This window comes from Emys orbicularis, chromosome 25 (genome assembly GCF_028017835.1).
Source record: "Emys orbicularis isolate rEmyOrb1 chromosome 25, rEmyOrb1.hap1, whole genome shotgun sequence".
Classification (NCBI taxonomy): Eukaryota; Metazoa; Chordata; order Testudines; family Emydidae; genus Emys; species Emys orbicularis.
Genome location: NC_088707.1, coordinates 15,249,881 through 15,276,955, shown reverse-complemented (window position 1 = coordinate 15,276,955; position 27,075 = coordinate 15,249,881). Strand labels below are relative to the sequence as shown.

General features: G+C 45.9%; 1 protein-coding gene across 1 annotated transcript; it reads left to right on the top strand.

Moving 5' to 3' along the window:
* The first annotated feature begins 276 nt into the window (after positions 1-276).
* Positions 277-25,878, top strand: PSMD11 (proteasome 26S subunit, non-ATPase 11). The gene is made up of 14 exons (XM_065422843.1): positions 277-400; positions 3,887-3,988; positions 9,906-10,030; positions 12,784-12,855; positions 13,213-13,270; positions 13,715-13,909; positions 14,948-15,092; positions 15,487-15,547; positions 16,984-17,046; positions 20,334-20,459; positions 21,063-21,098; positions 23,430-23,481; positions 25,345-25,487; positions 25,621-25,878. The coding sequence occupies exons 1-13, from the start codon at positions 310-312 to the stop codon at positions 25,485-25,487; spliced, it is 1,269 nt and encodes a 422-aa protein (XP_065278915.1). The 5' UTR covers positions 277-309; the 3' UTR covers positions 25,621-25,878.
* Positions 25,879-27,075: the final 1,197 nt, after the last annotated feature.

Genomic DNA, 27,075 nt, shown 5'->3' with positions numbered 1-27,075 from the left:
CCAGCCCCATACCAGCACCCCACAGAGCCCCTCCCCTGACCCCATACCACAGCCCCACAGAGCCCCTCTCACCCGGCCCCTCACTACTGCCCCACAGGGCCCCTCCCCTGGCCCCATACTACCGCCCCAGGGAGCCCCTCTCTCCCATCTCCCATTAGACCCCCCGGGCGGGCCCGCACGCCCCTGCCTCCCAGCCAGCCCCACGTGCACGGCCTACAGGTCCCGGCATGCCCCGCGGCGGGAAGGGGCGGGGCTCCCGGCCGGCTCTTTCCGGCCTCGGCGTGAGGAGGGAGTGAGCGAGCGGCTAAGATGGCGGCTGCGGCGGTGTTGGAGTTCCAGCGAGCCCAGTCCCTGCTCTCCACCGACCGCGAGGCCTCCATAGGGATCCTGCACTCCATAGGTGAGCGGCGCGGGGCCGCTGGCGGGGCCGGCCCGCAGCCCGCGCTCCTCGGCCCGGCGGCGGCGCGGGGGAGCCGGCCGTGCCGGCTGCTGACTCACCGTGGGAGCCGGGGGGCGCAAGGCCGCAGCCCGCGGGAGGGGAAGCGGCGGGGCGGGGGGAGCGAGGCCCAGTCAGCCCCAGGCCCCTGCAGCTGCTGATTCACGCTGGGCCCGGGAGGCAGGGCCAGGGCGCCCGGCGCCGGTCCCGCGAGGCCCTACCGGGCAGCGCGTCAGGCTCGGGCCCTGGGGTCCCGGCGCGGCGGGGGTTTAAAGAGGCCCCGATCTCTGCTGTCGGCTGGGGGGCGCCCCATGGCAGGAAGGGGCAGCCCCGCTCCGCCGGGGCTGGCGTTCCCCCCCCCCCCCCCGCCGGTCAAAGCCAATGAGGCTCTGGGAAGGGAGGGGGGTGACCGGCTTTTAGGTGCTGTGACCCCCAACTCCCCGTGGTGTAGAGCACTCGCAGTGTTTGTCCAGGTCTGGATGAGACTTGGAGGGTGACCCTGCTGTCAGCCCGCTCTCCCCGGGGCACGGCGCCATCCCTCTCCGCTTCCCTTCAGCTGAGGAATGAAGGGACCGAGCATAGTTTTGCTGTTATCACTTTTACATAAGAACATTGTCTCCCTACCGTGGGGTCTGTGGATCTGGTTTCTGCAGCTCTCTCAGTTGTGGGATCTGGGGTTGAGAGTGACCCGGGGTCTGTTTCTGTGTCACTTCCACCCACTGCTCAGTGCAACAGGCTTCTGAGGCTACAATTGATTGTGTGTAGTTATTCTTGTGCTACAGCCCTGTTAGGGATTGTATACTGAGGCCAGATATGGCCAGATCTTGGGTTATTGTGCAGGCAGGAGGATGACAACATCAGCTGATGAGTAATCTAAATATAAGCGGTGTGTGTGGTACTTGAACCCAGAGTGAGAACTGCCCTTGCCTTTAAGTGCTGGCCAGACTTGCAGTTGGTTCTGTGTAGGGGGAGAGAATACAATTTGTGGATTAAGCACTAATGGTTTAGAGAGCATTTTTTCTTAGTGTGCAAATTTAATTTATGAATTTAGGTGGGGAGCAGATACTGTTTCGCTGCATCTCTCCATGCTTGAAAGTTTTTTAGCAGCTTACCCCTTCAATGTTACTATGCAGCTCATGCTATGGTGGCATACCGTAGAACTGGGAAAGCTATACAGTTCTCAGATTGGAAAAATCTGTGAACACTGCTTCACACTGAGTATCATGAACAGTGCATCCCAATAGCAACCAGTGAGAATCCACGTATACAGTCTGTTTAGGGGTTTCAGTAGTTTCCATCACTGTAGCATGTAAGTGCTATAGTAAGTTAGGTCAGCAGAGGGAGGTCTGCACTAGTTGTCTAGTGTTTGCCACCCTTAAGGCCTAAGGAGCTCTGCTGGAAGTATGTTTTTCTTGTATAATATAAAATATAATGCTAGTTGAATTGCCTTTTAGGGTACATGAATGTTTCCCAGTGCAAAAATAACCTCAGGTGAAAGTGTTGGTAATGCTGAGTGCATACACTAAAACAGTTGAACTGGAATCCTAGGTTCTAGCTGAAGAAGTACTACAGAAATCTTCAGTGTAACTTGTTTTGTTTCAGGAATCCACTTTGTTTTATTTGTGCTACCTTCCTACACTGCAACTACAACTGTCATGGGGGACTGTCTCAAGGATTTAGCAGTGTCAGGGACATGCCAAAACTACAAAATGGAGCAGTGGCCTAGTTATGTCAGGGGACAACCATGTTTAATTCAGGTCCCCAGAATGTATTTGTAATGTAGATCATGGGATAGGATGGGGAGAGAAGAAGCCCTAGAAATGAACGGCCAAACAAATTAGTAATTCTGAATTCTTTGTAATAGGTGACTTATTTCTGAGGATAGGGCTTTGAACAAATACTGGTGCTATGTGTTTGGCAGTTAAATGTCTCCTTGGCTACTGTATAATCTCAAAATAGACCTCTCAGATGGCTATTCTGCAGGTGGTGAACTACATCTTAAAAAAGAGATTGTGTAGAAGGAAACACACGATAAAAATATATAATCTGTCTTGCTATTGCATTGGCGGCCTTGGGCGAACAATGAGGTCCACACTGTAAACTAAATAATATACACATTTGTGTGGTGTGATTTCAGGGTTAGGGTTCCTGAGAAGCTTGCTTATCCTGTGATGTTAACTAGAGATGTGACACACTAGTTAATTACTGCTTGGCACCTTCCAGGTCTGTCAAACATACCTATGACTTCTTGTCAAGTCAGTCCTAGTCAAAAGTAATGGTACCACAAACTATTTCATAGAAAATGAGGGTTGGAAGAGACCTCAGGAGGTATCTAGTCCAATCCCCTGCTCAAAGCAGGACCAATCCCCAACTAAATCATCCCAGCCAGGGCTTTGTCAAGCCGGGCCTTAAAAACCTCTAAGGATGGAGATTCCACCACCTCCCTAGGTAACCCATTCCAGTGCTTTGTTATCGCATTTGTTATCAACTGAGAGATGTGACAAGCTATAGTAGACTTTTTTTTTAAGGCAGTGGGTATTTCTCTTACTATAATTAGACCTTCTGTGCTGGGGAAAGCAAAATTACTTTGCTTATGATACTGAGCATATTAAGTTACTGGGGCCATAAGGTCTTGTCCTGTAGAGTGAGAACTAAGAACTTCTGAATTCTAATCCCAGCTGTAGTGCTGGACAAGGAAGCAAGGAATCCCAGCTCTGTAGTCTCAGTCAAGTAAATCTCTTAACGTTTCTGTTCTTCTGTTGCCTCATCTGTAAGATGGGGATACTTGTCTCACAGTTGTTGGAGATTTAATATTTTTAAAGCACTAAGTAGTAGCAAAAAGTATGAAACCTTTGAGGAGAGAGAGCTCCAACTTTTGCAACTGAGAGCCTGTAATGCCTGCAGTATCGGACATGCAAGTGCAAACAGATTAATTTCACAGCTTCATACAGCCTTAGCGTTATTTTTGTTGTGGAGCTTTGGCCAAGTGATTGCAACATTACACACAACAGCAGTAAAAACAAGGATCCTAACACCAAGCAATAAGGGAGTATTTTTTTACACAGCTTGCAGGTTCTACGCTTGAGATGTCACCATTTAGAAGATGTCATTTATTAGAACACTCCATATGGTGCAACCATAGATGCTTGTTTTAGAACAGTCCTTCTTGAACAGCTAGAGAGGTCTTATTGACACTTTATGAATCTGAAATCTGACCTGTTTTCAGGACATGAGAAATTTTGTCAGCTAGATGCAACTATTTCTAAAGTCTAGATAAATAACTGGTTTTAAGCTTTCTAAAGCTAAATACTTAACATTTCTATGTAATAAATATTCCAGATTGACTCCACTGTTACCTGACACACTAGTTAGTTTCTGGAAAGAAGTGAAAAACGTAATTATGTAGATTCTGTGTTTTGATTGAAATGGTATTGTTCCACTTTCTTCTAGTGAAGCGCGATGTTCAGGAAAATGATGAGGAGGCAGTGCAAGTTAAAGAGCAGAGCATCCTGGAACTGGGGGCGCTTCTTGCTAAGACTGGACAGGCGGAAGGTAAGCCCGAGTTCTGACTCATTGGAGTTCTTGTAACATGCATGTACACACAAGTTGATGGGTCTGTAGGGAGATGCAAACATAAGAGTAGAGCTGGGGTGGAGGGAGCTACTTTCTATCCCGTGAGTCTTTGAGATTTGGAAACTTTTTTTCCCTGTTCTGAAGTTAATCTGAAATTTTTGCAAACCAATAAATCTTTTTTTAAAAAAAAACTTAGCCCCCTCCTCACCCCACCCCCCGGCTCCCCCTTTACACTGAGGACTTCAGCCTTTTTTTAAAAAGAAACTTACACTTAGCATAAATTAACCAGTTCAACATTAAAAGCTGATTTGAATAAAAAACCAAAACTTTTCATTGAGGAAAATGTTGAAACGGGACACCAAGAATTTAAATTATTTTTCAAATGCTTTTGAATTGGGCGATTGCTTTGACAAATGAACATTTACTGGTGGAAAAATGTGTTGGAAAATTCCCAACCAACTCTACATAAGAGAAGATGTGACAGGCTTTCTTTTGGGGATGTATGAAAGGAGAGGAATGGGTGAAACGTCTCTAATCAGTAATTGTTTGGTTCAGTTATATTCCGATCTTTAGTTTCCCTGAAAAGTTCTAAGATAGCATGCTTCTTACAGTGAAAGTTCAGCAGGTTTTTGTTGGAGAATAATGATCTTGCATTTATTGAGCACTTTTCATCCAAAAGGACTTCACAAATTGATACACCAACTTCAGACAAAGCTCACTCCATCCGCTGCAGATGTGCAACTGTAGTGTAGCCAGGCAGCAGTTTAGCCATATACAACCATAATTCAGGACATATTGTGGAACATGTGCTTTTTTTTTTTTTTTTTTTTTTTTTAAACAAACTGAAGTTGTTTGGAAAGTGTAAGTGAACAGAATGTAATTAACCAAGTTAGAGTTTAACTCTGCTGTCCTGGTCAACACTGCAGTCTCTTTAGAAAGTACTGAGGGGTCTTAAATAATAATTGATCAGTTTTAGGTCTGTTCTAAAAGTCTGATGTTTTATTCCCCACTTACATAAATAAGTACATATTTTGGCTTTTTCGTTTATATGTTGGTACTAAATTAGTTATGTCTGGGTATTCTAGACATTTGCCACATCCTGATTTGCAATTGAACATAGCTTGTGACAGAGTGGATTGTTTCCAGTGTTCCCCTAAATGCAGAGAAACTGTTCCTTTCTGAACTGGTAACTTAAGATGACACCAATACAAAATTAGTTCCCTCTTTTAAAAATAAAGCAGAGTTAGTTGTAGAGAGGATTGAATAAACTGTTCTAGGTATTGCTGATTCATAAAAGTTGGAGACAGGAGACTTTACAAACAACGTAATGCACTTTGGGTGACCTCCTAGGATGGCTGGTTAACGGGATTACCACCAAACCAAAACACTTCTCAATTGAGACTAGTACTAATTTTATAAATTGGTGCTTGATTGAAAGTCTGGATTTTATGTACCAGATGCCCGCTAGTGAGAACAGTAAACCTACTACAGCAGTGGTTCTCAAACTTTTGTACTGGTGACCCCTTTCACAGAGCGAGCCTCTGAGTGCGACCCCCCCCCCCTTATAAATTAAAAACACTCTTTTATATATTTAACACCATTATAAATGCTGGATGTAAAGCGGGGTTGGGGGGGGGGGAGGCTGACAGCTTGCGACCTCCCCCACATAACCTCATGACCCCCTGAGGGGTCCCGACCCCCAGTTTGATAACCCCTGTACTACAGCAAGGATGCTCTGAAAGATTGGGAAGGAAGAGAGGATTTACTAGCACTCAGAGAAGCTCATTTAATGCCTGCACCTGGATCAGGACAGGCTGAAGGTTTTGGGCTTCCCAGGGCTGTGCTGGGAGGTGGAGGTAGGAAGAAAGAGATGATGCCTCTTTCTACTCCCCAGCCTGGTGGAAGTGACGCTGCTATTTTTCTGTCATCCGCTGTGTGAAGATAGCAAAATTGAAAGGGTGTGTGTAAATTACTCTTAGGCTAGATCCTAAATTGTCATATCTTGTGCCTTCTTCCAGGTCCTTTGTACATAAGTTACGCTAACTTTCACATCAGGCTGGGGCAAAATACTCCCTGCAATCTAAGGGTCTACACTTATACCTCTGAATTTGACCCCCCACATTTCTGTTCTGCTGCCTAAAAATAGTGAAATTTTCAAAAATCTCATCCGTTTCATTGTGTTATAAACAGCAGGAATGAAACTGCTTAAATTTATAAATTTTGCTCTACTGCTGGTATTTTCCAGAAGAAATTTTCCTCTTGTCACTGGTATTGCTCTTCAGTCCTCCCAAAAGCCTTGGTGAAAAGAGGATTTTAAAAGCAGACAGGGAATTAATTATAACTACTGCAAAACAAATTGCAGTCAAAGATTTATAGCATTTCAGCCACACTGACTCCCCCAAATCCCCTAAGGATCAAAGCTTCCTAGTTTCCTGACTGAGAACCCAATTCTATGCTATAATGTTTGTGGAGAGTCGCACCCAAAATGTCTCCAGTACTACAGTAGGGAATGCTATGCAAAGTTTGCAGCATAGGTTCTAGCGAGTGGGAAGTCTCCTGCAAATTCTGGACGATAATTAAAAATCCTAGGGGTGGAGTGAGGTGATCTACAGAATCTTTCTTCTCTAGGAAATTAAGATCACAGACGCAAAAACAGTTTAGGAAAGGAAGATAAAGCCTGATTTGGTAGGGCTTGAAAGTTAGAACGGGTGCTCATGCCACTAAACTGCTGTTAACATGAAATAAATTGATAGTCTCTTCCTAATGGACGAATGTTCTTGTTACAGAAAGCATTGCTGCAATTGACCCATTGTCATCTGTCTTGGCAGAGGCTAAGAAATAAACTGGCATAGGGACTAACTTACCCCTTCATCAATCCAATCTTATACTGTTGCTCATCACCATAGGATTGTCATTGTTCCCTCAGGTCAGGGATTTGGTGAATGGCACTGTAGTGTGTGATTGCCTTTTTCCTGTCACGGAGCAGCAGACTTAATACTTCATGGCTGCTGTTCACCAGTTGTCTAGGGGCTGTCAGTCACTCCCTCTTTACCAACACTACACTTACTTAGAAAGTACTAAAAACAGTTAGCAGTAATTCCAAGGGGAAAGAAATTTCTGTTGGAATTTGCAGCTTCTTGGCATGAATTTATAATCCTTCCGCCACAAGTTAGTAAAATGTATGGATTTTATTGTCTTGCTCCCAGTGACTCAACATTTTAGGCCTCCTTTTGAATCAGATCTCTAGTGAAATAAAACTTGATGAATTACCAGGCGGGGTTGAGCAAGGCTGTTTAAATCAGGTGCAATATTTATGTTCACTGAATGTTTAACCTGAAAATCCTGTTTTTTTAGGAATTTTGGCCTATTAGCATTCTGCATCTTTATGCAGCAGACCTAGGTTTGAGTTGGTCCTGACCAGCAGGGGATGCTGCAGAGGCATTGTGCCCAGGAGATGAGGTAGTGCCTTGTGTTACTTGAGAAACTGATGGATTTTGAAGGGGGCGGGCTTAAGAAGACAAGAAATTACTAGCTAACTTAGTCATATGACCCAAAGCTAAGCAGGCAGGATCATGTCTGGAGGGAAATGAGCCTTGCCTGATATGTTCAGTGGGAAAACACTAGTGTCTTCATGCCATCATTGCATCTGCTGTGTCACTTCAGCCTATGTGCTCCCTTCCTCCTAAATCCAACGGGCAGATCCAGAGGCAGCCCTTTTAACTGCAGGAGGGAAGATTATGTTAGAGGTTTTAGTCTATATCTGGCAAACTTCTTATTTGTTGTGGCACTGGGAGAAAAGGCCATTGTCAGTTTGTTGCTGTCGTGATGCGTTGCATTCGTTATGAGACAAGCCATTGAAGAGATGTCTTTGCCTTCTCCCTATAATGACTAGTACTTTTACCTCTCTTAGGTGGCTTATTAAGTTTAGGAGCTTTCAGTGGAATGAGTGTTTTAAGAATGAATGCCACCAAGATCATGGGCCGTTAAAGCTGTAATCTCTTGTTACTTCCACTGCTGGCCTGTGAAGTAGGAATAACATTATTTGTTTTATGAAAAGGCCAGGTCACTAATGAAAATTCCTGGTCACTGTAGATTCAAACATAGGAGAAATTCAGTCAGTAATAACTCCTAAATTGGAAGGATCTTGCGCAAAGTGATCTCAGGCAGATTATGAGATTAACTGCTGCTTTGTCATGCTCCCCATGTCAATCCTAGCAGTGCGTTGTGAACATACTCATGACTTGTGGTGCCCAAGTATCATTACAAGATACAAAATAGCCTGCATTGAACTTGAAGGGACACTTAAGATTAATAGGCTTCATTTGTGCTAAAATGATCTGCTTCCCATGCATGGAAATGGTAACACACCACTTTTACCAAGTGGGATAGAATACTTTTAAATTAAGCATGGGATAGAATTCAATATGTTAATCTGGTTTGTGATGTAATTATTGATTAAGGGTTTAAAAATAAACAAATGTGAACTCCTCCAAAAGTATGAGGATACAATCTACACATTCTTGTAGAGCTGGGAGAATTTTTATGCAATAACACAAAAATAGTAATACATACAGTATTAAAGAATATTGTTTCTTGACTATCTTTATTGGACTCCCAAAAAAACTGAAATGTATGGGAAGCAACAAGAACTTAATGCACTTTGTATAGTAATTTCAATAAAGAGATTAAAAAAACAAACCTTTATCCAATTCTTGGATTTCAGTTTTCTCCTTTTTTGGTTTAAAGTAAGAATTAAGAATTGTAAAGTGATTATCTGGTATCTTAAACAAATTGTGCAATTGTAGTGTACTATTGATAGTCCATAGCTGTGCCATTTTGTACTGTCGCCCTGTCAGATTGTGTAAACTAAGCAGTACCTGATGGGAGATTTAAGATTGTGCAGGAAATAAGGACACACTTCCTTGAGAGTTGAGCCAATGCTGTAGCATTCTGCTAGGGGGTGCTGTGCTGCTGGAAATGTCATCTTTCAGGTGGAATGTAATCAGACACCAGGACAACTTGTCACTATAGATCCCATTGTGATTATCACAAGAGCAGAGCTATTAACTCTGAGTCCTGGCAAAATTCTAATGGCTCTGCCTTCCTAAATCCTCCAGGTAGTTCAGTTGGATACATCTTCTCTTGCTTTCCTAAACTGATGTGGTGTTTTGTGCAGCATTGAATGCTCTCGCTGTCACATTCCATCCCAGTGTAGGATTAGGTGATCTGTATTGTATAGCCCATATCTGTTGGGGCTTCACGACACTAAGTTGAGATGCACTACATACGTGTAAATTAAGAGATGAACTAATAAGCAGAGCAGAAAATGAGTTTACTGGAAAATAAGTTAAGATCTAAAATAATGCACATGATGGAAAATGTATGTAAAATTTCACGTTCATAACTATTCTTCCTGTTGAATGTATATTATGTTGTGAATCTGACCTGTCTCTTGTGAAGATGGGTGAGGGAGGGTACATTAAATTATTAAACAAGAGCAGACAAAGAATACACTTGCATTACAAACTCCATTGCCCCTCTTATCCAAAAATGTCAAAGCACTTTTCAAATATTAAGAGTCTTAAAACACACTTGAGGTAAGTATTGTTATATGCTTTTATAAATAGGCAAATTGAGTGGTTTACCAGAGGTCCCATAATCCGTCCGCATCAGACCCATTAATAGAACCCAGAAGTCTCTGATTTAACTACTATACACTCTTCCTTGGGAATCATTTACCACTGACTTACAGGAAGGATATACTTTTTTCAAGCATTGGTATAATAAATATTGCTGTGTGTAGACCCAGATTGCAATATAACGTTAGACTATTGTGTGTCTTGTAGTTTGAATGCCCAAATGTTGTTGTTTCATGGCTCGTTTGTCCTGAATACAGAACTTGGAGGACTTCTGAAGTATGTTCGACCCTTCTTGAATTCCATCAGCAAAGCAAAGGCAGCCCGTTTAGTCCGATCTCTCCTTGATCTGTTCCTCGATATGGAGGCAGCTACAGGACAGGAGGTGAGACCCCTTGAATTCAGACAGGAGCTCATTCCTCAAAGGCTTTTACAGCACTGTCAGCTGATTTGTTCTGCTGTCCAGTAAAGAATCATTTGTATTGTGTCACAGGACATGCTCACTATGTAATAAAGTATTGGCTACTCTAAATCTAATTCATGCATAATTATGTAAACTGAAAGAAATTACTTGATTTTCTAGATGCCTCAATATACTAGGAATCAAGTAATTCTTGAGTTGAAGTTCTGGCTCTGATACTTATCCTCCTCTGGTCTTGGGTAACTCATATAACTAAGGGATTGAAAAACTTCAGACTTCTACAAGCCAGAGGCCCATATAATTTGGGGCACTACTAGCAATGGCCTGTGGCAACACCTCAGTGAGAGACCCAGTTCCCAATTGATACGAAGGGCAGGGATTGCTGATCTTGGATACTGCTCAGGGGCACCATCCTTTGTCTCAGCCACTGGCTCTCGCTGTGTAGGATTAAACTGGGCTGTTGGAAAAGAGAGCTTGCTTTCTCATGTGCCAGAGCCTATTGCCTGCTGAGGTGGCTTCTGCCCTCCTTTAGTCTCCATTTGTAACTAATCCTTGCTCCTGAATATCTCCCAGGCCTGTCTCTGCTGCTGATCATAGCTTTCTCAAGCAGCAGATAGGACACTATTCTTGTCAGTTTCACAGCTGCTCCTGAATAGCAGAGCTGAAACTGCTCAGAGTAGTCTTGATTTCATGCTACAGCTTTTTGAGAGAACTAGGAGCAACAGTAATAGCATTGGAGCCAGGAAGATCTGTTAACCCTTGGGATTTTCTTCATAACCATAAGATCTAGATGCTTAATTTTCTGCTCCGTCTGTGGCAACACAGACCATGGGGAGTTCCTCTTCATTTATCTTACAGACAGGATGACACCTCGGCAGTTGTCTGGCTGTTATTTTGTGTCTTCAAATTTTGTTTGAATCAATATAATTAGAGTCTAAAATAATGATTTTAAAGGAAAAACACCTCAACTGTGCCTTTTTCAGCAGTGGGCTTACCTGTGGGAACAAGTGTATTTTGCTCTCACTAGGAGAAACCTCCACTACTGCAGCAGAGATGTCACGTTTCACTTCAGGTGTAGTTAGGGTGACCAGACAGCAAATGTGAAAAATCGGGCTGGGGATGGGGGGAAATAGGAGCCTATATAAGAAAGACCCCAAAATCAGTACTGTCCCTATAAAATCGGGACATCTGGTCACCCTAGGTGTGGTCCTGTTGAGGCTACAAAAGGCTTATGCTAGAGAGAAACTCTTGCTTATCCTCTGGGGTTTTTTTAAATACATGTAATATACAGTAGCAGACAGTGATTAGCAATCATGACACGAGGTAAATTAGTGATAAGTAGTTTATATTCTAAATGTAGCCCTTTTATCTCAATTCTTGTAACATTCCCATGAGGTTATAACATCTAGACAAATTAGACCTAAACAAATTAGAGGATTGGGCCAAAAGAAATCTGATGAGGTTCAACAAGGACAAATGCAGAGTCCTGCACTTAGGATGGAAGAATCCCATGCACTGCTACAGACTAGGGACCGAATGGTTGGGCAGCAGTTCTGCAGAAAAGGACCTAGTGCTTACAATGGATGAGAAGCTGAATATGAGTCAACAGTGTGCCCTTGTTGCCAAGAAGGCTAACGGCATTTTGGGCTGTATAAGTAGGGGCATTGCCAGCAGATCAAGGGATGTGATCATTCCCCTCTATTCGGCATTGGTGAGGCCTCATCTGGAGTACTGTGTCCAGTTTTGGGCCCCACACTACAAGAAGGATGTGGAAAAATTGGAAAGAGTCCAGTGGAGGGCAACAAAAATGATTAGGGGGCTGGAACACATGATTTATGAGGAGAGGCTGAGGGAACTGGCATTATTTAGTCTTCAGAGGAGAAGAATGAGGGGGGATTTGATAGCTGCTTTCAACTACCTGAAAGGGGGTTCCAAAGAGGATGGATCTAGACTATTCTCAGTGGTACCAGATGACAGAACAAGGAGTAATGGTCTCAAGTTGCATTCGGGGAGGTTTAGGTTGGATATTAGGAAGAACTTTTCACTAGGAGGGTGGTGAAGCACTGGAATGGGTTACCTAGGGAGGTGGTGGAATCTCCTTCCTTAGAGGTTTTTAAGGTCAGGCTTGACTGAGCCCTGGCTGGCATGATTTAGTTGGGGATTGGTCCTGCTTTGAGCAGGGGGTTGGACTAGATACCTCCTGAGGTCCCTTCCAACCCTGATATTCTATGATAAATGCATGCCTTCTGCTTGGTTCCTGCTACAGTCCTCATTTTACAGAAGTCACACAAGTTTAATACCCTTGAGGTGGGGGTGTGTGCATTAAGTTGTACCTAATGTGAGGCTATGTTTTGGCTGTATATGATCCCAAGGTCAAGGCTGATTGAAACATACAGGATAAGTATGTCATAATTGACTGTACTGTGAAATCTCGGCTTCTGAGGTCATTGACTTAAACCCGCGTCTCATTTCAGTAAGGTTAGTATTAGAATGTAACAGATAACTTGGTATTTAGCACAGGCCTTTGGACCTATATGGTAAGATTCGCCTTATAGGCTAACAGTGCTGTTGAAATCAACACCAACTTTTTTCCATTTTATTTTGCTTGTCACTGCAGTGTATAGAACAGTGATTGAGTTGTTTAGGTTGGATGATCTTCCTGTAACAAAGAGAATGGAAGAAGAGGGTTTTAAAAATTTCTTTTTGTTCCCCCTAAGGTCGACCTGTGCTTAGAGTGTATTGAATGGGCCAAATCAGAGAAGAGGACTTTCCTACGCCAGGCTCTAGAGGTATGATATATGTGTATGGATACAAAGTATATGGTTGTATTTTCCACTTGACAGTGTTTGTAAATGCAGAGATTTTTTTTATGTTCCCAAGATCTGTGCAAATGACAGGACAACATGATTATTCTAAGATTTGTTGCCCTTTATGGGGAAACTTGGACAGAGATTTTTCTTGGTGGGAGAGTATTTTCCCCAGTTGTTTAGATCCAGCAGAGCTTCCAGACAGCATTTGGAATTACAGTACAAAGCAGAACACTAACATAGCCAATAAGTGCAAATTAATGAGAATACCAAGTTTCATTTTGCAAAATCTGTTACCTTGCTCTGACTTTCCTCACAGCAATTCTTTCTCTTCTCCAGGCAAGGCTGGTGTCTTTATACTTCGATACAAAGAGATACCAAGAGGCATTGCAGCTAGGTAAGTTGCCACCAGGTGGCAATAGTTCACTGCTTCCAAATTAAAAATGAGGCTGATATGGGGAATGACGAGTTCTGTTATGTACAGGACGCTTTGACCAGTCTAGTAGGGACTCAAAGACGTTACATTCTCAGTGCTGTATCAAATCTTCCAACTTAATAACTGGTCTCCTGTCCCTAGTTCTGTCATATCCCACTTTGATCCAAGACTACTGTACTCTGGATCCAGACTGAACTGTTATGCTTCCCGTCCTTCATTTTTTTTCTTAGAACCACAGAACGTGGGCATGAGCACCGTGGACTCTTCCAGGCACTGAATGCATGTCTGAAAAGCAGCATTACTTTGGGGAAGAAGCTGTTGTCCACAGTGATCTTGATTTGCTCCCACTGATCAAAGAGCTGTTTGGAGCAAATTACAAATGCTGTTGTTCATGTCTCTTGCCAGGATCTCAGCTCCTGCGGGAGTTGAAAAAGATGGATGACAAGGCTCTCTTGGTTGAAGTGCAGCTATTAGAAAGCAAGACATACCATGCCCTGAGCAATCTGCCAAAAGCAAGAGCAGCTTTAACCTCTGCACGAACTACAGCCAATGCAATCTACTGCCCACCCAAACTGCAGGCAGCACTGGACATGCAGTCAGGTAAAGCCCTTCAAGAGAAGGGGGGTCCAGCATCAGCGGACTGTGATATGGCTTCTCTGTCTGAAGTGACAGCTGTGGTACTTCATGTTACCACAATTGAAATGCTGTCAATGTCATCCAGTTTGTAAACATTTGAGGTGCTCACAACTGATCTAGATAACAATTCCTTAACCCTCTGATCGCCTCGGTTTGTACGTGGAGACTCATGCTTTCTTAAACCACTTTCATTGCTGTGATGTTTTTGAGAGCGGCAACACTGCATACACATCAAACCCCAAAATGAGTGGTTTAAAAATCATTCGATTTTAAAAATAAATGGTGTGGTTTTTCTTTGCCTTCTGGCTCTTAAGCCTCCTGGGTGCACTTGGGTCATATTTTCAAGCTTTCCTCTGCAGCCGTAAGGCCTATAAACTCTTTAAATGAAAGGTTAGAATGTCATGTACTCACTTGACTTCAGGAGCTGGAACTTGAAGTAAAACACAGAATATCATGAGATTCATAATATCTCAATAACTAGCTCTGCTGCTATTCAGGGAAAAGCATTTGTTGCAGCTGCAGATTTCCGTATTTCAGTCTAGTGTAAATTCATGCAGCAGTTCAGTTGCTCACAACCTCTGCCTGACCAGGCAAAACTGATGAAGTCGTCATTTGTACTAATGAGCTTGGGAAGATGCCTTCAACCTGCAGTTCCAGTGGTCCCATAACTTTTCTAATGTATATCACTTGGAGAAGCTAGTACTGTAGCCATTATCTAAACAGGCCGAGGAGGTGCAGCATGTGTTTCAGCACTTTATTGCTTGTTTTATCTCGCTAGAGCCACAACTTTTGTGCGGGTTTTTCTGAGTGTGCTCTCTATCTGTTTTACTCTACTCGGAAGAGAGAACCAGGGTTTAGAGGAGTTCAGGAATCAGTAAGTTCAAAGGACAAGTATCCCTTGCAGTAAAGTGCAACAGGCAGTGTTAAGCAGCCACCTTTTCCTCTGCCTCCAGCTGAATGCAGAACTGAGTTTGACTTCTGCCTGTTTCCCTCTCTCACCAGGTATTATCCACGCAGCAGAAGAAAAGGACTGGAAAACAGCCTACTCCTATTTTTATGAGGCGTTTGAGGGATATGATTCAATTGACAGCCCAAAAGCCATCACTGCATTGAAATACATGTTGCTGTGCAAAATCATGCTCAACACGTAGGTGGCACATAGGTTGTGGGAAGAACACTTACATTGGAACAGGAAAGGAATTGCCTATTCCAATCTCCTAGCTAACCACACTCAGCCAGTGCTGCCTTCTCATATAATTTTTTTTTTTTTCTAATTCAGAGCTTCTATTTCTTTAATCTTTGAGCCTTGTAATCTCATGTCTCCTGGGAATGCCCAGGTTCTTATTAGAAATTAAGTCCAAGACATTTTAGTTTTATAATGGAAAACCTGAGCAAGATGATTTTGATGAGCACTTATGTGGAGGCATGAGAGAGTCAGGAAGTTTGTGGCTCAGTTGGAAAAAGTAATTGTTAATACCTGTATTTAGAACCACAGTGACACTTGTTGAGTAAACGCTCTTTTCCTTTCCTTCTCTCTCCAGCCCAGAGGATGTGCAGGCATTAGTGAGTGGGAAGCTTGCTCTGCGGTATGCAGGAAGACAGGTATAGAAAACTCTCTCAGCCTTTCAGTCTTCCTTCATTAATTGAACTTTGACTATTGGTGGTAAATATGCCCAATGGCCTGTGATGGGATGTTAGATGGGGTGGGATCTGAGTTACTACAGAGATTTCTTTCCTGGGCGTCTGGCTGGTGAGTCTTACCCCCATGCTCAGGGTTTAGCTGTTCGCCATATTTGGGGTCGGGAAGGAATTTTCCTCCAGGGCAGATTGGCAGAGGCCCTGGGAGTTTTTCACCTTCCTCTGCAGCGTGGGGCATGGGTCACTTGCTGGAGGATTCTCTGCACCTTGAAGTCTTTAAACCATGATTTGAGGACTTCAGTGTTCCATTACATAAGATACTGCTGGATACTCCTATTGGTTGTCTCTCCACCCCCCTGCAAAAAAAAAACCCCAAACACAATCATGGTATCTGAGCACTTCAAATATTACTTCCTGACCTCACAGGGGGGTGTTATCCCCATTTAATAGATGGGAAAATGAATTGCGCAAGGCTGCACACTAAGTTAGCAGAAGATGTGAGAACACAACCCCATGTCCCCTGACTTCCAACCAGTGCCCTAACCACTAGACTACACTTCCTTTCTAAGGCAGCTACGCTGCCTGAGTAATGCTGATTAACTTGAAAAGTAATGTTTCCAGCTTCCCCACAGTATATAGTATCCGTTTGTTTGGGAGAGTCTGCTGAAATGTTCTCAATTAAGTGGGATTGGGAGGGAGCAAAGCACATTGTTAATCATGATGGGGTGATTTGAAAGTCTGAATCCTTGCAATATGCCAGGCCTAGCAAAACTTTACCAGAGCCATTTTAGCTCTTTATTAGTACTGATCCTCAACTCTAACATGCAGGGTAATGTTTCTGTCTACAGTTCTCCTTCCCTACAGTTACTAGGAAAATGAGACATAAAAAATTCTCTCTCCTGCAGGAAGTGCTTCCTGTCATACAGCCCATGTCACTAGTATGTCTACTGACTCCCCTCTTCCCCCCACCAACCTGAGACAGCGTAACTGAGGTGTGAAATGTGATTTAACTGGCTTAAAATACCTAAATTTGCACTTCTGAAGGCAGTACTGAAATGTGCACGTTGCAGAACTGCAACTGAAGTTACTCCCTGCGTTCAACCTTGGCAGGAACTGCATCCTTTTGCTGCAGTTCTCAAACATTACAGAACTCCAATTCTTTGTTAGCATGAAGCTGTTGTGATACTAGGTGACCTGCAACTGTTGGGTTTTTTCCTTCCTCTGTGGTCAGCTGATGTTCTTGTTCTTTGTATATGGAATTAAACAGACATGAGACTTTGTTGCAAAGGGAACATTCCCCCTTTTTGTAGTTAAGAACTTTCTCTGTGCTCCATTCAGCTGGCAGAACGTTTTTCTGGACACCCCCAAATACTAACACTAGCTCCATTTTCTCTTTGCAGACAGAAGCTCTAAAGCGTGTGGCACAGGCCAGTAAGAATCGATCGCTGGCAGACTTTGAAAAGGTAAGTGAGCAGGAAGACTCCAGATGGGAAGAGTTTGCAAAGGACTGTGTGAAAAGATGGAAGTTTTAGTGCTCATGATGGAGCCAAGCTATAGCAGAAAGAATGTTCTTGTGGTATTTGCTTGAGTTTGAAAACTAACTTCATTTTGACCATATTTGCTTTCCGTGAACAATTAAGTGGTCTAGTTCTTCTAGCACTAATTTGTGAGAAAAAATTGAAGCTGAAATATTTACTGAAAGACCATTTTAAATTGCTTAGTTGATTGTAGCATTTGTGCTGTTCTGGCTCAATACCACATGATTTGCATAACAACACGAAGTTTGAAGCCTGAATACTCTTAACAAACCATTTGCTATTAATATGAAAAGGGAGGAAATTTGGAAACATTGAATAATGCAAAATTCTCAAGAATTTACCAACAGAGATGAAACTTGACAAATTACCACATTAGAGCAGAACAGAGCAAATTCCTATGCTGAGGGACAGAGCAGTGGTCCTGGTGCTCTGTAAACTTGTCCCCTTCTCCAGCCAAGAGAGGTACATCTTAACTGTGACCTTCAGTACCCTGCTGCTATTCATGTAGTTGGTCTTTTCTAACCAGGGAGCTACTAAATTGTGGAAGATGGGAACTTGTGTTCACCGGGGATTAGGCTGAAGCCTACAGACTCAAGTCACAAGTACTCTAAAAAGGCTACTTTTTACTCCTCAGGGAATTCTGTGCTAAAAATTAAAAATTCTGTGCACAATGTTTTAAAACTTTGCAAAATTTTGCATATTTTGTGTGTCAAAATAACACAATATAAGCACACCATTTTCAATTATTTTGGTAATTTATTTTAAAATACCTGTCAGCAAGTATATGAATAACAACACAGACGACAAGAAAGATTCAGGATTTTTTTTTTTTTTTTTTTGACAAATAGATTCCTTAGTAGGCATATTAGCACATCTATATGGCTCCATAGCAAGCGAGAGGGACAGAATCTTGCATGCCCAGCCCTGCCCCCCAATCCAGGGGTGGGCCCAGCAGGCTCCACGTGTGGAGGGGCGTAGTGTGTGTGGGATCAAGGTGTGGGGTGAGAGGGTTCTGTGTGGGGCAGTCTGGGTGGCTCTGTGGGGAGTCCGGATGTGGTGGCGGGGGAGGGCAGATTTGGATGCACAGGGCCTTATCCAGTGATGAGCTCCCAAAATCGTAATAACCGGGTCCTCGGCGGCATTGGGGGGGGCCCTTCACTCGCTCCGGGATTTCAGCGGCGGGTTCTTCACCCGGAGCAAGTGAAGACACATGCACGCACGCATGCATGCGCGCGCTGCCGAAGTGCCACCGAAGACCTGGTAGGGAACCTCGCGCTGAGTACAAGCCCCACGTGCCTATCTCCCCCCCACCCGACCCCAACCCACTTCCTGCCCCTGACTGCCCCCCTCAGAATCCGCAACCCATCCCCCCCCCACTCCTTGTCCCCTGACCACCCCCTCCCAAGATGCCCAACTCGCACCGCTCCCTGTCCCCTGACTGCCCCGACCCCATCCACCACCACCCCGACAGACCCCTGGAACTCCCACGCCTACCCAACTCCCCCCTCCCCCCGTGCACTGACCGCCCCCTCCAACTGCTCCCTGCCCCTTATCCAACCCCTCCTCCCAGCCCCCTTACCATGCTGCTCAAAGCGTCAGGAGCTGCAGAGCTGCCCAGAATGCTTGCGGCACGCTGGGCCTCTGTGCGGGGGGGGAAGCGGGGGAGCCTCCCCGGTTGGGAGCTCAGGTGGGCTGGACAGGACGCTCCCGCGGGCCGGAGTTTGCCCACCTGCCGGCCCCTTACAATCGGTTCTACACCGGCTTCTAAATTTAACAACCAGCTCCAGCTCACCACTGGCCTTATCGGAGGGTTCATTGGGGGGAATGGGACTCTGGGGGTGGGCAGGCGATCCAGGTGAAGGTGGCTGGGGCTCAGCCGAGGGCTTTGAGTTGGGCGGGCGGGGGATGGGACTCAGCAAGGAAGTCCATGGGAGGGGGGGGTCTGGGTGTAGCTGGTTGCGGCTCAGTGGGGTGTGGGTCCAGCTGTGGGGTTCGGTGGGGTGGGGCTTGACGGGGGTGAGGGTTTGAGTGTGGGGGGCTCAGCAGGGGGTGGTCTGGTTGCAAGAGTGGGGGTTGGCAGGGGAGTCTGGGTGCAAGGGGGGGATCCAGATGCAGAGTGTGTGGCTCAGCGGGGCACGCCTGGGTGTGTGGGGGGGTGTTGGGCAGATGGGGGGCAGCTCCCCCCACAGTGACTCCTCCCCCTGCGGCTGGGGAGCGATGAGGTCAGGAAGCAGGGTGGGGGTATGGAGTTTCCTGAAACTGGGGGAGGTTCCCGGGGGTGGGTTTGACCCAGCCCTGGGAGCGGCCTGTGCAGGTTAAAAGGAAGTTGTCTCCTTGCCCCCGCCTGTCCAGCCCGCCGGGACTTGCAGCTGGAGCCCGGTGCACAGTAGGAGCTACCGGTCAGGGTGTCCCCAGCTCCGGATGCACCATGAGAGGGAGAGAGTCTCGTTCGCACACCAGCCCTGCCCCCTGAGGTGGTGATTTACATCTCTCCCGGCTGCTCCTGATGCCCTAACCAGATATTCTCTCTTACCCCCTTTCCCCCAACCCCACTGCCTGGGAGGGGTGCATGAATCAATTTTTCTGCATGGAGAAAGTAAAATCTGCAGGGGGCATTAATTTTGCACTTGCACAATGGGGCAGAATTCCCCTAGGAGTAAATTGTGTGGCTAGTATCCCCTTCCTTCCTTCATTCTCCTCATTCCTGCATAAAATATTCCTTTCTTGTAAGCCTGAAGAAATCCACTGCCTTCTCAGATTTTCATTCGTTTGAAATGATTTCCCATTTGGATACTTCCATTGCTTGTTTTTTTTTTTTTAAATTGATCTTCCTGGACTGAAGCCTTTTTAAAGATTCTTCAGGCAGAAAACACAAGTTGAGGGGAGAAGAAGCAGGGACAGGAAGCTACCCTGTTATGCCAAACCTGTCAAAGAGGAGAACAAATGCATTTGCTTACCTGAGCCTCTGGGTCACGTCATTATAAAGAATGTGAAGAAAGATACTAATCAGCAAGGTGCTTGAAAATCATTAGGCTGAGGTGCTGACTGTCTGGCTAGGGTAATGCGTAGTAGCAGTTTAACATCTGATGCCGTGCTGGAAGTAAGGGAGGCTATAGTCTGCCCTGACAGGTGGTTGGACTTGGCCCAACAGGTCTCCTGTCTTCACTATCATCTCCCAGCCTAATTATTTGTTCCCCACATGTCTTCTGTAGGCTCTGACCGATTATAAGGTGGAGCTCAGGGACGACCCCATCATCAACACTCATTTGGCTAAACTCTATGATAACTTATTGGAACAAAATCTGATCCGAGTCATTGAACCCTTTTCTAGAGTACAGGTAAGCGTTTCTTTACTTCCGGCAGCTTTCCCCCCCCTCATCCTTGGTGTGTGAGCTTCTTAGACACAAGCAGGGGGCTGCTAGGTGAAGTAATCTGCAGTTATAGGGAGTCTTTTGACTCACTCAGATGAGTTCTGCTGACCCCTTGGTGGACTGGCACTTGAGTCCATAAGTTGTCATCTTCAGCTCAAAACGACTGGCTGTTAAAGGGCTGATGGGGGAACCTCCAGAACTGTCAAAAGCGTGCTCTTTCATTTTTTCATTAAGCTCTAGATGGGCATGTTTGTAATGCCTGGATTGACGGTGTTTGGCTCTAAGGGGTCTGCCAAGGCATGGGTGAGGCTGGAATAATACCAATCTTAAATCTGGACTGAAGCAGTGAAATGATGACTCAGCTGTTCAGTTTGTGGTCTGTCCATCTTCAATTAGAATTGTATTGTGGTCTGAAGTCTAAATGAGATGAAGCAAAGGAACCCATCTGGGGTAGATGGCTGGAGTATTGAGTTGTCATGTAGAAAGAACCCGTACCCTGTTGTTCTGTCGTAAAAGCAAAACTAAAGCTTGACTTCCCGTATCTGTATTGGTCTTTCTCTCCCTTTATAGATGGAACACATATCCAGCCTCATCAAGCTCTCAAAGGTAAGAACATTGCTAGAAAAAAAAATAAATAAATAAATAAATTAATGGAGATATCCCATCTCCTAGAACTGGAAGGGACCTTGAAAGGTCATCGAGTCCAGCCCCCTGCCTTCACTAGCAGGACCAAGTACTGATTTTGCCCCAGATCCCTAAGTGTCCCCCTCAAGGATTGAACTCACAACCCTGGGTTTAGCAGGCCAATGCTCAAACCACTGAGCTATCCCTCCCCCCCCCAGAAATCTGTGGGATGGTTTAGTAAAGAGGGCAAAGAGACCGAGGGGGTCAAATGACCACCATGAAATAACTCAGCGCACTAAACCTCCAGGTGTGGGCAGCTCCACCACAACGAGAGCAAATGCCACTGTTGGGAAATCCCTCCTGTGACGGGTGCACTCACCTCTATTCATTTTCTCCTGGTGCCCTCTGTAGGCTGCTGACCTCGCTAGAACTCAGCCCACGGCCAAGTCACACACAGGCAGTAGGCATGAATGAGCCCCTTCCGGGGTAACAGAGGTCCAGCCAGGACTGTCATTGCGCCCTTGGTAGTGTCTTCAGCCCTGTCTCTGGGCTCGGTTCTCAGGCTCTTCTGGGCTAACTTTAAGTTCTTCCCTGCCCTGTTATAGAGCACTGCCCCAAGACTTTCTTCCTGGAGACTTTGTCTTCACTGAGTCTCGCTGCCCCAGCTGTCCAGCCAGGTCATCTCTCAAGTTCAATCCCCGGGGGGGGGATATAACAAAGAGATCACCAGACAGTCAGTCTGCCTGCCCTTACCAGAGCCCTGAGCCTTTTCAATTCCAGCCCTTTGCTTGGGCTTCTGAATGAGGCATATCCCCTCCTCGGGGCGTAGGCCACTTCCCCAGTGGCTGGTGAGGGAACCTGGGCCCACCCACTACTCCGGGTCCCAACCCAGGGACCCTATAGATAGCAGCCACGTACTGCTTCCTTAACTTGGTTGCTGCTACATTCCCTGGTTCCCTTCCCACCTGGCCTCTTCACCTCCGTCCGTTACCTTAGGGCAAGAGTCCTCAGGTCCTCCTGTTCCCAGGTTCAACTAATGCAGCCCATCAAGCTCCCTTTGGCCAGTGTGGACACCCTTCCTTGCACCTTTGGCCCCCAGTCCTGCTCAGGCCCTGAAGCTGCTTTTATCTGCGTCTTCTGGGCTCTGATTGGCTGCAAGGGGCCTCAAAGGGCCTGGTACACCCCGTCACACACCCCCTTGAGGGCAGGGGTTCTTATAAGATGCTTGCAGTTTGTTTTGCTTAGGGAGAGATGGGCTTCCTTACAAAATCCTCCTCCTGTCCCCAGGTCCTGCCCCTGCCACTCCCACCACTTGCTGACTCTTCTACGTTTGAAGAGTCTGAAGGAGCCTCTCTATAAGTGCTGTAGAATTTTCCATGCTCAGAAACCCCTCACTGAATCTAGCGTAGCCCTTTTTAATCCAAATGGCAGTCCAGGGTATAACTGTCATGAAACTGCTGGGCCAAAGCCTTCTAGAAAGGTCCTTGACTTGACTTGAAAAGCTCTTAAAAGGTAGTGGGCCAAACTAGTTGCTCCCTTGGCTGGAGTTTCACCAGGGATGAACTTGGCACAGTGACTGTACAGATCCCCTCTGTTAACTTCCCGCGGTGCATAAAGGGAGACTCTCAGCAACATCTCAGTTGGTGTAAGTCTTGTTCTCAGGAGCACCCAGAAATGCCCTTGCCCCAAACTGTCAGAGAGGCTCTAAACTCAGAGCTGCCATGTCAGGTGACGGAGAGTATCTTACTCATGGCCACGTGGTTGCTTCCACCATACAGCCTCGTTTCCAAATGGTGCACTCTCTAACTCAGCCCTTGGGCGCTAGCGCACACTGGGAGCACAAACATTCCTTAATTGTGAGCTCTACTAACATAGCAGAGAGTGGAGAACAAAGGCCTGATTCCCAATGGGCCACTTGCTGGCTGTAGCAGGTCATCAAAGACTGATGCATGGTGAAGCTTAGCTAACTAGATGCTTGCTGAGTCAAGCAGGAATGCTCCAAATCCCCTGCTGATTCCAGTATGTATGAAATGAAGATTGTGCTGTATTTCATGACGCGAAAAGGCAATAGGTCACTTGGGAACTCTGATCGTTAAAAGGTGGTTCCTGGTCGTGGTTGCTCTGACATCCTGCTGACTGTAATTGCAAGCTAGTCTGTATGAGAGATCTGGCTTGCAAAGATATTCAATAACAAATGCTGAAATGTTGCTTGGAGGCATTTATCTTTATATCCTGCCACGTCTGTGGGTTGAGGGTAGTAAAATCCACTGCTCTGAAGTTAGCTTCAAGAGATTATTTCTATTTCAATTTCAGGCTGATGTGGAAAGGAAACTGTCACAGATGATCCTGGACAAGAAATTTCATGGTGAGTCTCTGCACCCTGTTGGATCTTTCCACACCTGCCACTCCATTTTTAGATGAACAAGTGAAAGAAGCTTGTGCATGTTCCCTTAACTGCTGTCTCTCTCCAAATCTTAAGCATATGCCCTAGAGTGTTATCACTCTAACTCCAGATGATGCTGACAGGCCTAGAAAGCAAATAGAGGTACACAGGGGAAAATACTGAAAGGATTATGGGCTGTATCCTGGAGGTCCTGAGCATTTGCTATTTTGGGAGCTATGGCTGTTCAGCCTCTCTCTGACCCACCTTCCTCTGACTTGCCTTGTGACACCAACTGACTAGTGGGAGCTCCATTGGTGCCCTGCATGCTCAGTAACGGCTTCCACTCGAAACCAGAACTTCTTTGCCAGCTCCTGGCAAAGAGCTGAAGGTCACTCTTCCATCCACCTCATGCTGGAGGGCTAGTACCTAGTACAGGGGTGGGCAAACTTTTTGGCCCAAGGGCCACATCTGGGTGGGGAAATTGCATGCAGGGCCATGAATGTAGGGCTGGGACAGGAGGTTGGCGTGCAGGAGGGGGTGCAGTGTGCAGAAGGGGGCTCAGGGCAAGGTGTGGGGTGCAGGAGGGGGCTCAGGGCAAGGGGTAGGAGTGTGGGGTGCAGGAGGGGGCTCAGGTCAGGGGGTTGGGCTGCAGGAGGGGTGCAGCAGAGGGCTCAGTGTGTAGGGGGTTGCGGTGCAGGAGGGGTGCGGCAGGGGGCTCAGGGCAGGGGGTTGGGGGGCTCAGGGCAGGGGGTGCAGGGAAGGGGTGCAGAGTGCAGGAGGGGGCTCAGGGCAGGGGGTTGGGGTGCAGGCTCTGGCCTGGCGCCACTTACCTGGAGTGGCTCCGGGGTGGCAGCGATGCGTAGCAGGGCTAAGGCAGGCTTCCTGCCTGCCCTGGCCCCGCGCCGCTCCCAGAAGTGGTCAGCACCACGTCCCTGTGGGGGTGGGGGCAGAGGGCTCCGCACGCTGCCCTCGCCTGCAGGCACCACCCCCCGCAGCTCCCATTGGCTGGGAATGGGAAACCGTGGCCAATGGGAGTTTCGGGGGAGGTAGCAGGAAAGAGGTTCTCCTTTCCTGAGTGCCCAGCACAGAAAGCCAGTCCTCCTAGCTTAGCTGGGCAGAATGAGCATGGGATAAGTCAGTGGGACAACCACGTTGATTAGAGAATGATTAAAGCATTGTGGAAAAGGGATAGAAAATACCTTTTATTGGTAAAGGGATCAAGAAAATGAAAGGCTCCCAGCTGCTGGAGTCGTCATCAGAGAATCAAGCTCGCTATACTGATAATTGGAGATGGGTTGGAGATCCCCCCTGAAGGCTGCTCTCGCACAAAGCGGGTTTCCAAAGTGCTGCCTTCTGGCTCCCCTATTCCACATCCCCTGCAATGTTGGGAAAGTGTTGCAAAGAGCATGTTAGCCAGGTGCCGGGGTAGTACGTCAGAGGAAATCCTGACCTCTTTCCTCCATACACACTGTGATAGACTTACTGTTCTCTCTAGCATGTGCCTAGCTAAAACTCGGAAGGCAGGGAAACCATTTTTATAAATGTTTCCACCGAAGCACCCCAGTCCCTAAAACCACCCTTCTCTAATATGTAGCTCTAGGGATGAGAGAGATGCTAGGGGAGCAGTGGTCACAAACCCCGGCTGGAGGGGCAAGGCCAGATGTTTAATATGGGGAGATGGCTGGATAAATGCCAGTGGAAATGAATTCCACACCCTGGAGGCCACCACAGCAAAGGCACAAGGTCCGACCTGAGACTTGATGGCTGGATCTGACAGAAGAAGTCCTCGAAAGTCTGTCTAGCTCACACGTGCACTGCTGTGTAACCAGAGCTTTGTGTTTGTAGGGATCCTCGACCAAGGGGAGGGAGTCCTGATTATCTTTGACGAGCCGCCAGTAGACAAAACGTACGAAGCTGCTCTTGAGACTATTCAGAATATGAGTAAAGTAGTGGATTCACTCTACAACAAAGCCAAGAAGCTAACATAGGTGAGTGGGTGTGAGGAGCCGAAGCACACAACTGCTCAGGTTCATTTCGTTTGGCTCCTAAGCCTAGGTACAGCGTGTGCCTATGCTTCTCGCTTCCTTCCCCTTGATTGACAGTGGCTCTTTTCTCTTTCAGAGTTGACTTTGGTAGCTGTCATTTGGAGAGTGTGTGTGACAGGAGAGTGAAACCTTTGGGAAAATGCTAGGAGACTTTTTTCTTTGTTCTACTTTTCGCTCGGAAAGTTTTTAAACGTCCTCATCCGGTGCATCTTGTATTCCATACGATGCGTGTTCCAGTTTCCATGTAACGTTTACTGGCCAAACTTTGTATCGGGGGGGAAATATTGTTTAAAAAAAAGAGGGATTCTAAATAAAAGGAAAAAGGCTTACACTACCTAAACATGTGCTTTCCACTTCCTGAGGGATGGCAGAGAGAGTAAAGCAGGGGCAAGGTTTTATCCTCAATTGCTACCCAGCTGCCGAGGAAACAGTTCCATTTCTTCCCTCTACTCTGGAATCAGAGACTTACTGACAGTGTATAAGAAGCCACGTTTTACTCCATTTGTACTGAACCAAAAAACCCTTATGTACAGACTGCTGGTTTATTTTTAAATCTTAACTAACACCTTTAATACCCCCCAAAGCAACTCCATATTGACTCCCAGAAGCCCACACATAGGGAACCCACTTCAGAGTTGCCATTGAGCTAGATGAGCTCAACGGGTAGAAGTAACGGCTGCAACTGTCTAGATCTAGGCCAGCTTCTAACAAAGGGAACAGCACAGGTTTCCCCTGGAGGCCTGTATTGCATGCTATTGTTTTAAAATAGACTAGACTCTAAATGTTTTAACTCCCCTTCCTCCCCCCCGCATTGTTGGGAAGAACAAGTGAGCAAGTGTTCTCTAAGTGTTCACCTCCCTGTGAGAGCCAAATGTCCAAGTGGGAAGGCAGTCTGCTAGCATAGGCACTGATCAGATTGTCATTATGCACCTCTGCTGTATAGTATATTTCCTTAAACATCTGATGTAAGACAAATTGGCCCCTCTGGAATGAGCTTGTGTAGCACTCGCTAGTTACTGTTTCAAAGTGATATACATGGGAGGTGGAGCATGGTGTATTCCAGCATGTTTCATTTTATGGCGCGATTACGAGCAAGGTTTTAATGCAATTTGGGCAGTGTAAGCTTCTGCATCTCTGTCGTGCTGATCTTTATTTTCCTTCCCTTCTGTCTCCCTTTCTCTCTCCCTCTCCATGTTTTCTTACTAAATTTATATTTTATAAAAGGATTCTGTTTTATCAAGAGAGATTTTGCCTTCACACTAAATCTTAGACTGGCTGATTTTTTTTTTTCTCCCCTCCCCCCCTGCTTTCTATCCACATATTTTAACTTTCTCTGGTATTTTTTTAAACTCTCCATCTCATCCAGTTGGTCACTGTTTGGGTTTTTGGCACCATCAATATCAAATGTACAAACGGTTCTTGCTAACCAACACCAGGTATATCTGATGTTCAGATGAGTTCCAATAAAGTAATTTTTTTTTCAAAACCTGTCTCCTGTCTTCAGCTGTTGAGGCAGAGAACATGCATATTT

Excerpts from the sequence above, each read along its gene's own strand:
- PSMD11 (XM_065422843.1), top strand. The coding sequence starts at position 310 with ATGGCGGCTGCGGCGGTGTTGGAGTTCCAGCGAGCCCAGTCCCTGCTC. Across the intron at positions 13,910-14,947 it reads AGCACTGGACATGCAGTCAG|GTATTATCCACGCAGCAGAA; the intron begins GTAAAGCCCTTC and ends CTCTCTCACCAG. Across the intron at positions 20,460-21,062 it reads AACCCTTTTCTAGAGTACAG|ATGGAACACATATCCAGCCT; the intron begins GTAAGCGTTTCT and ends CTCCCTTTATAG.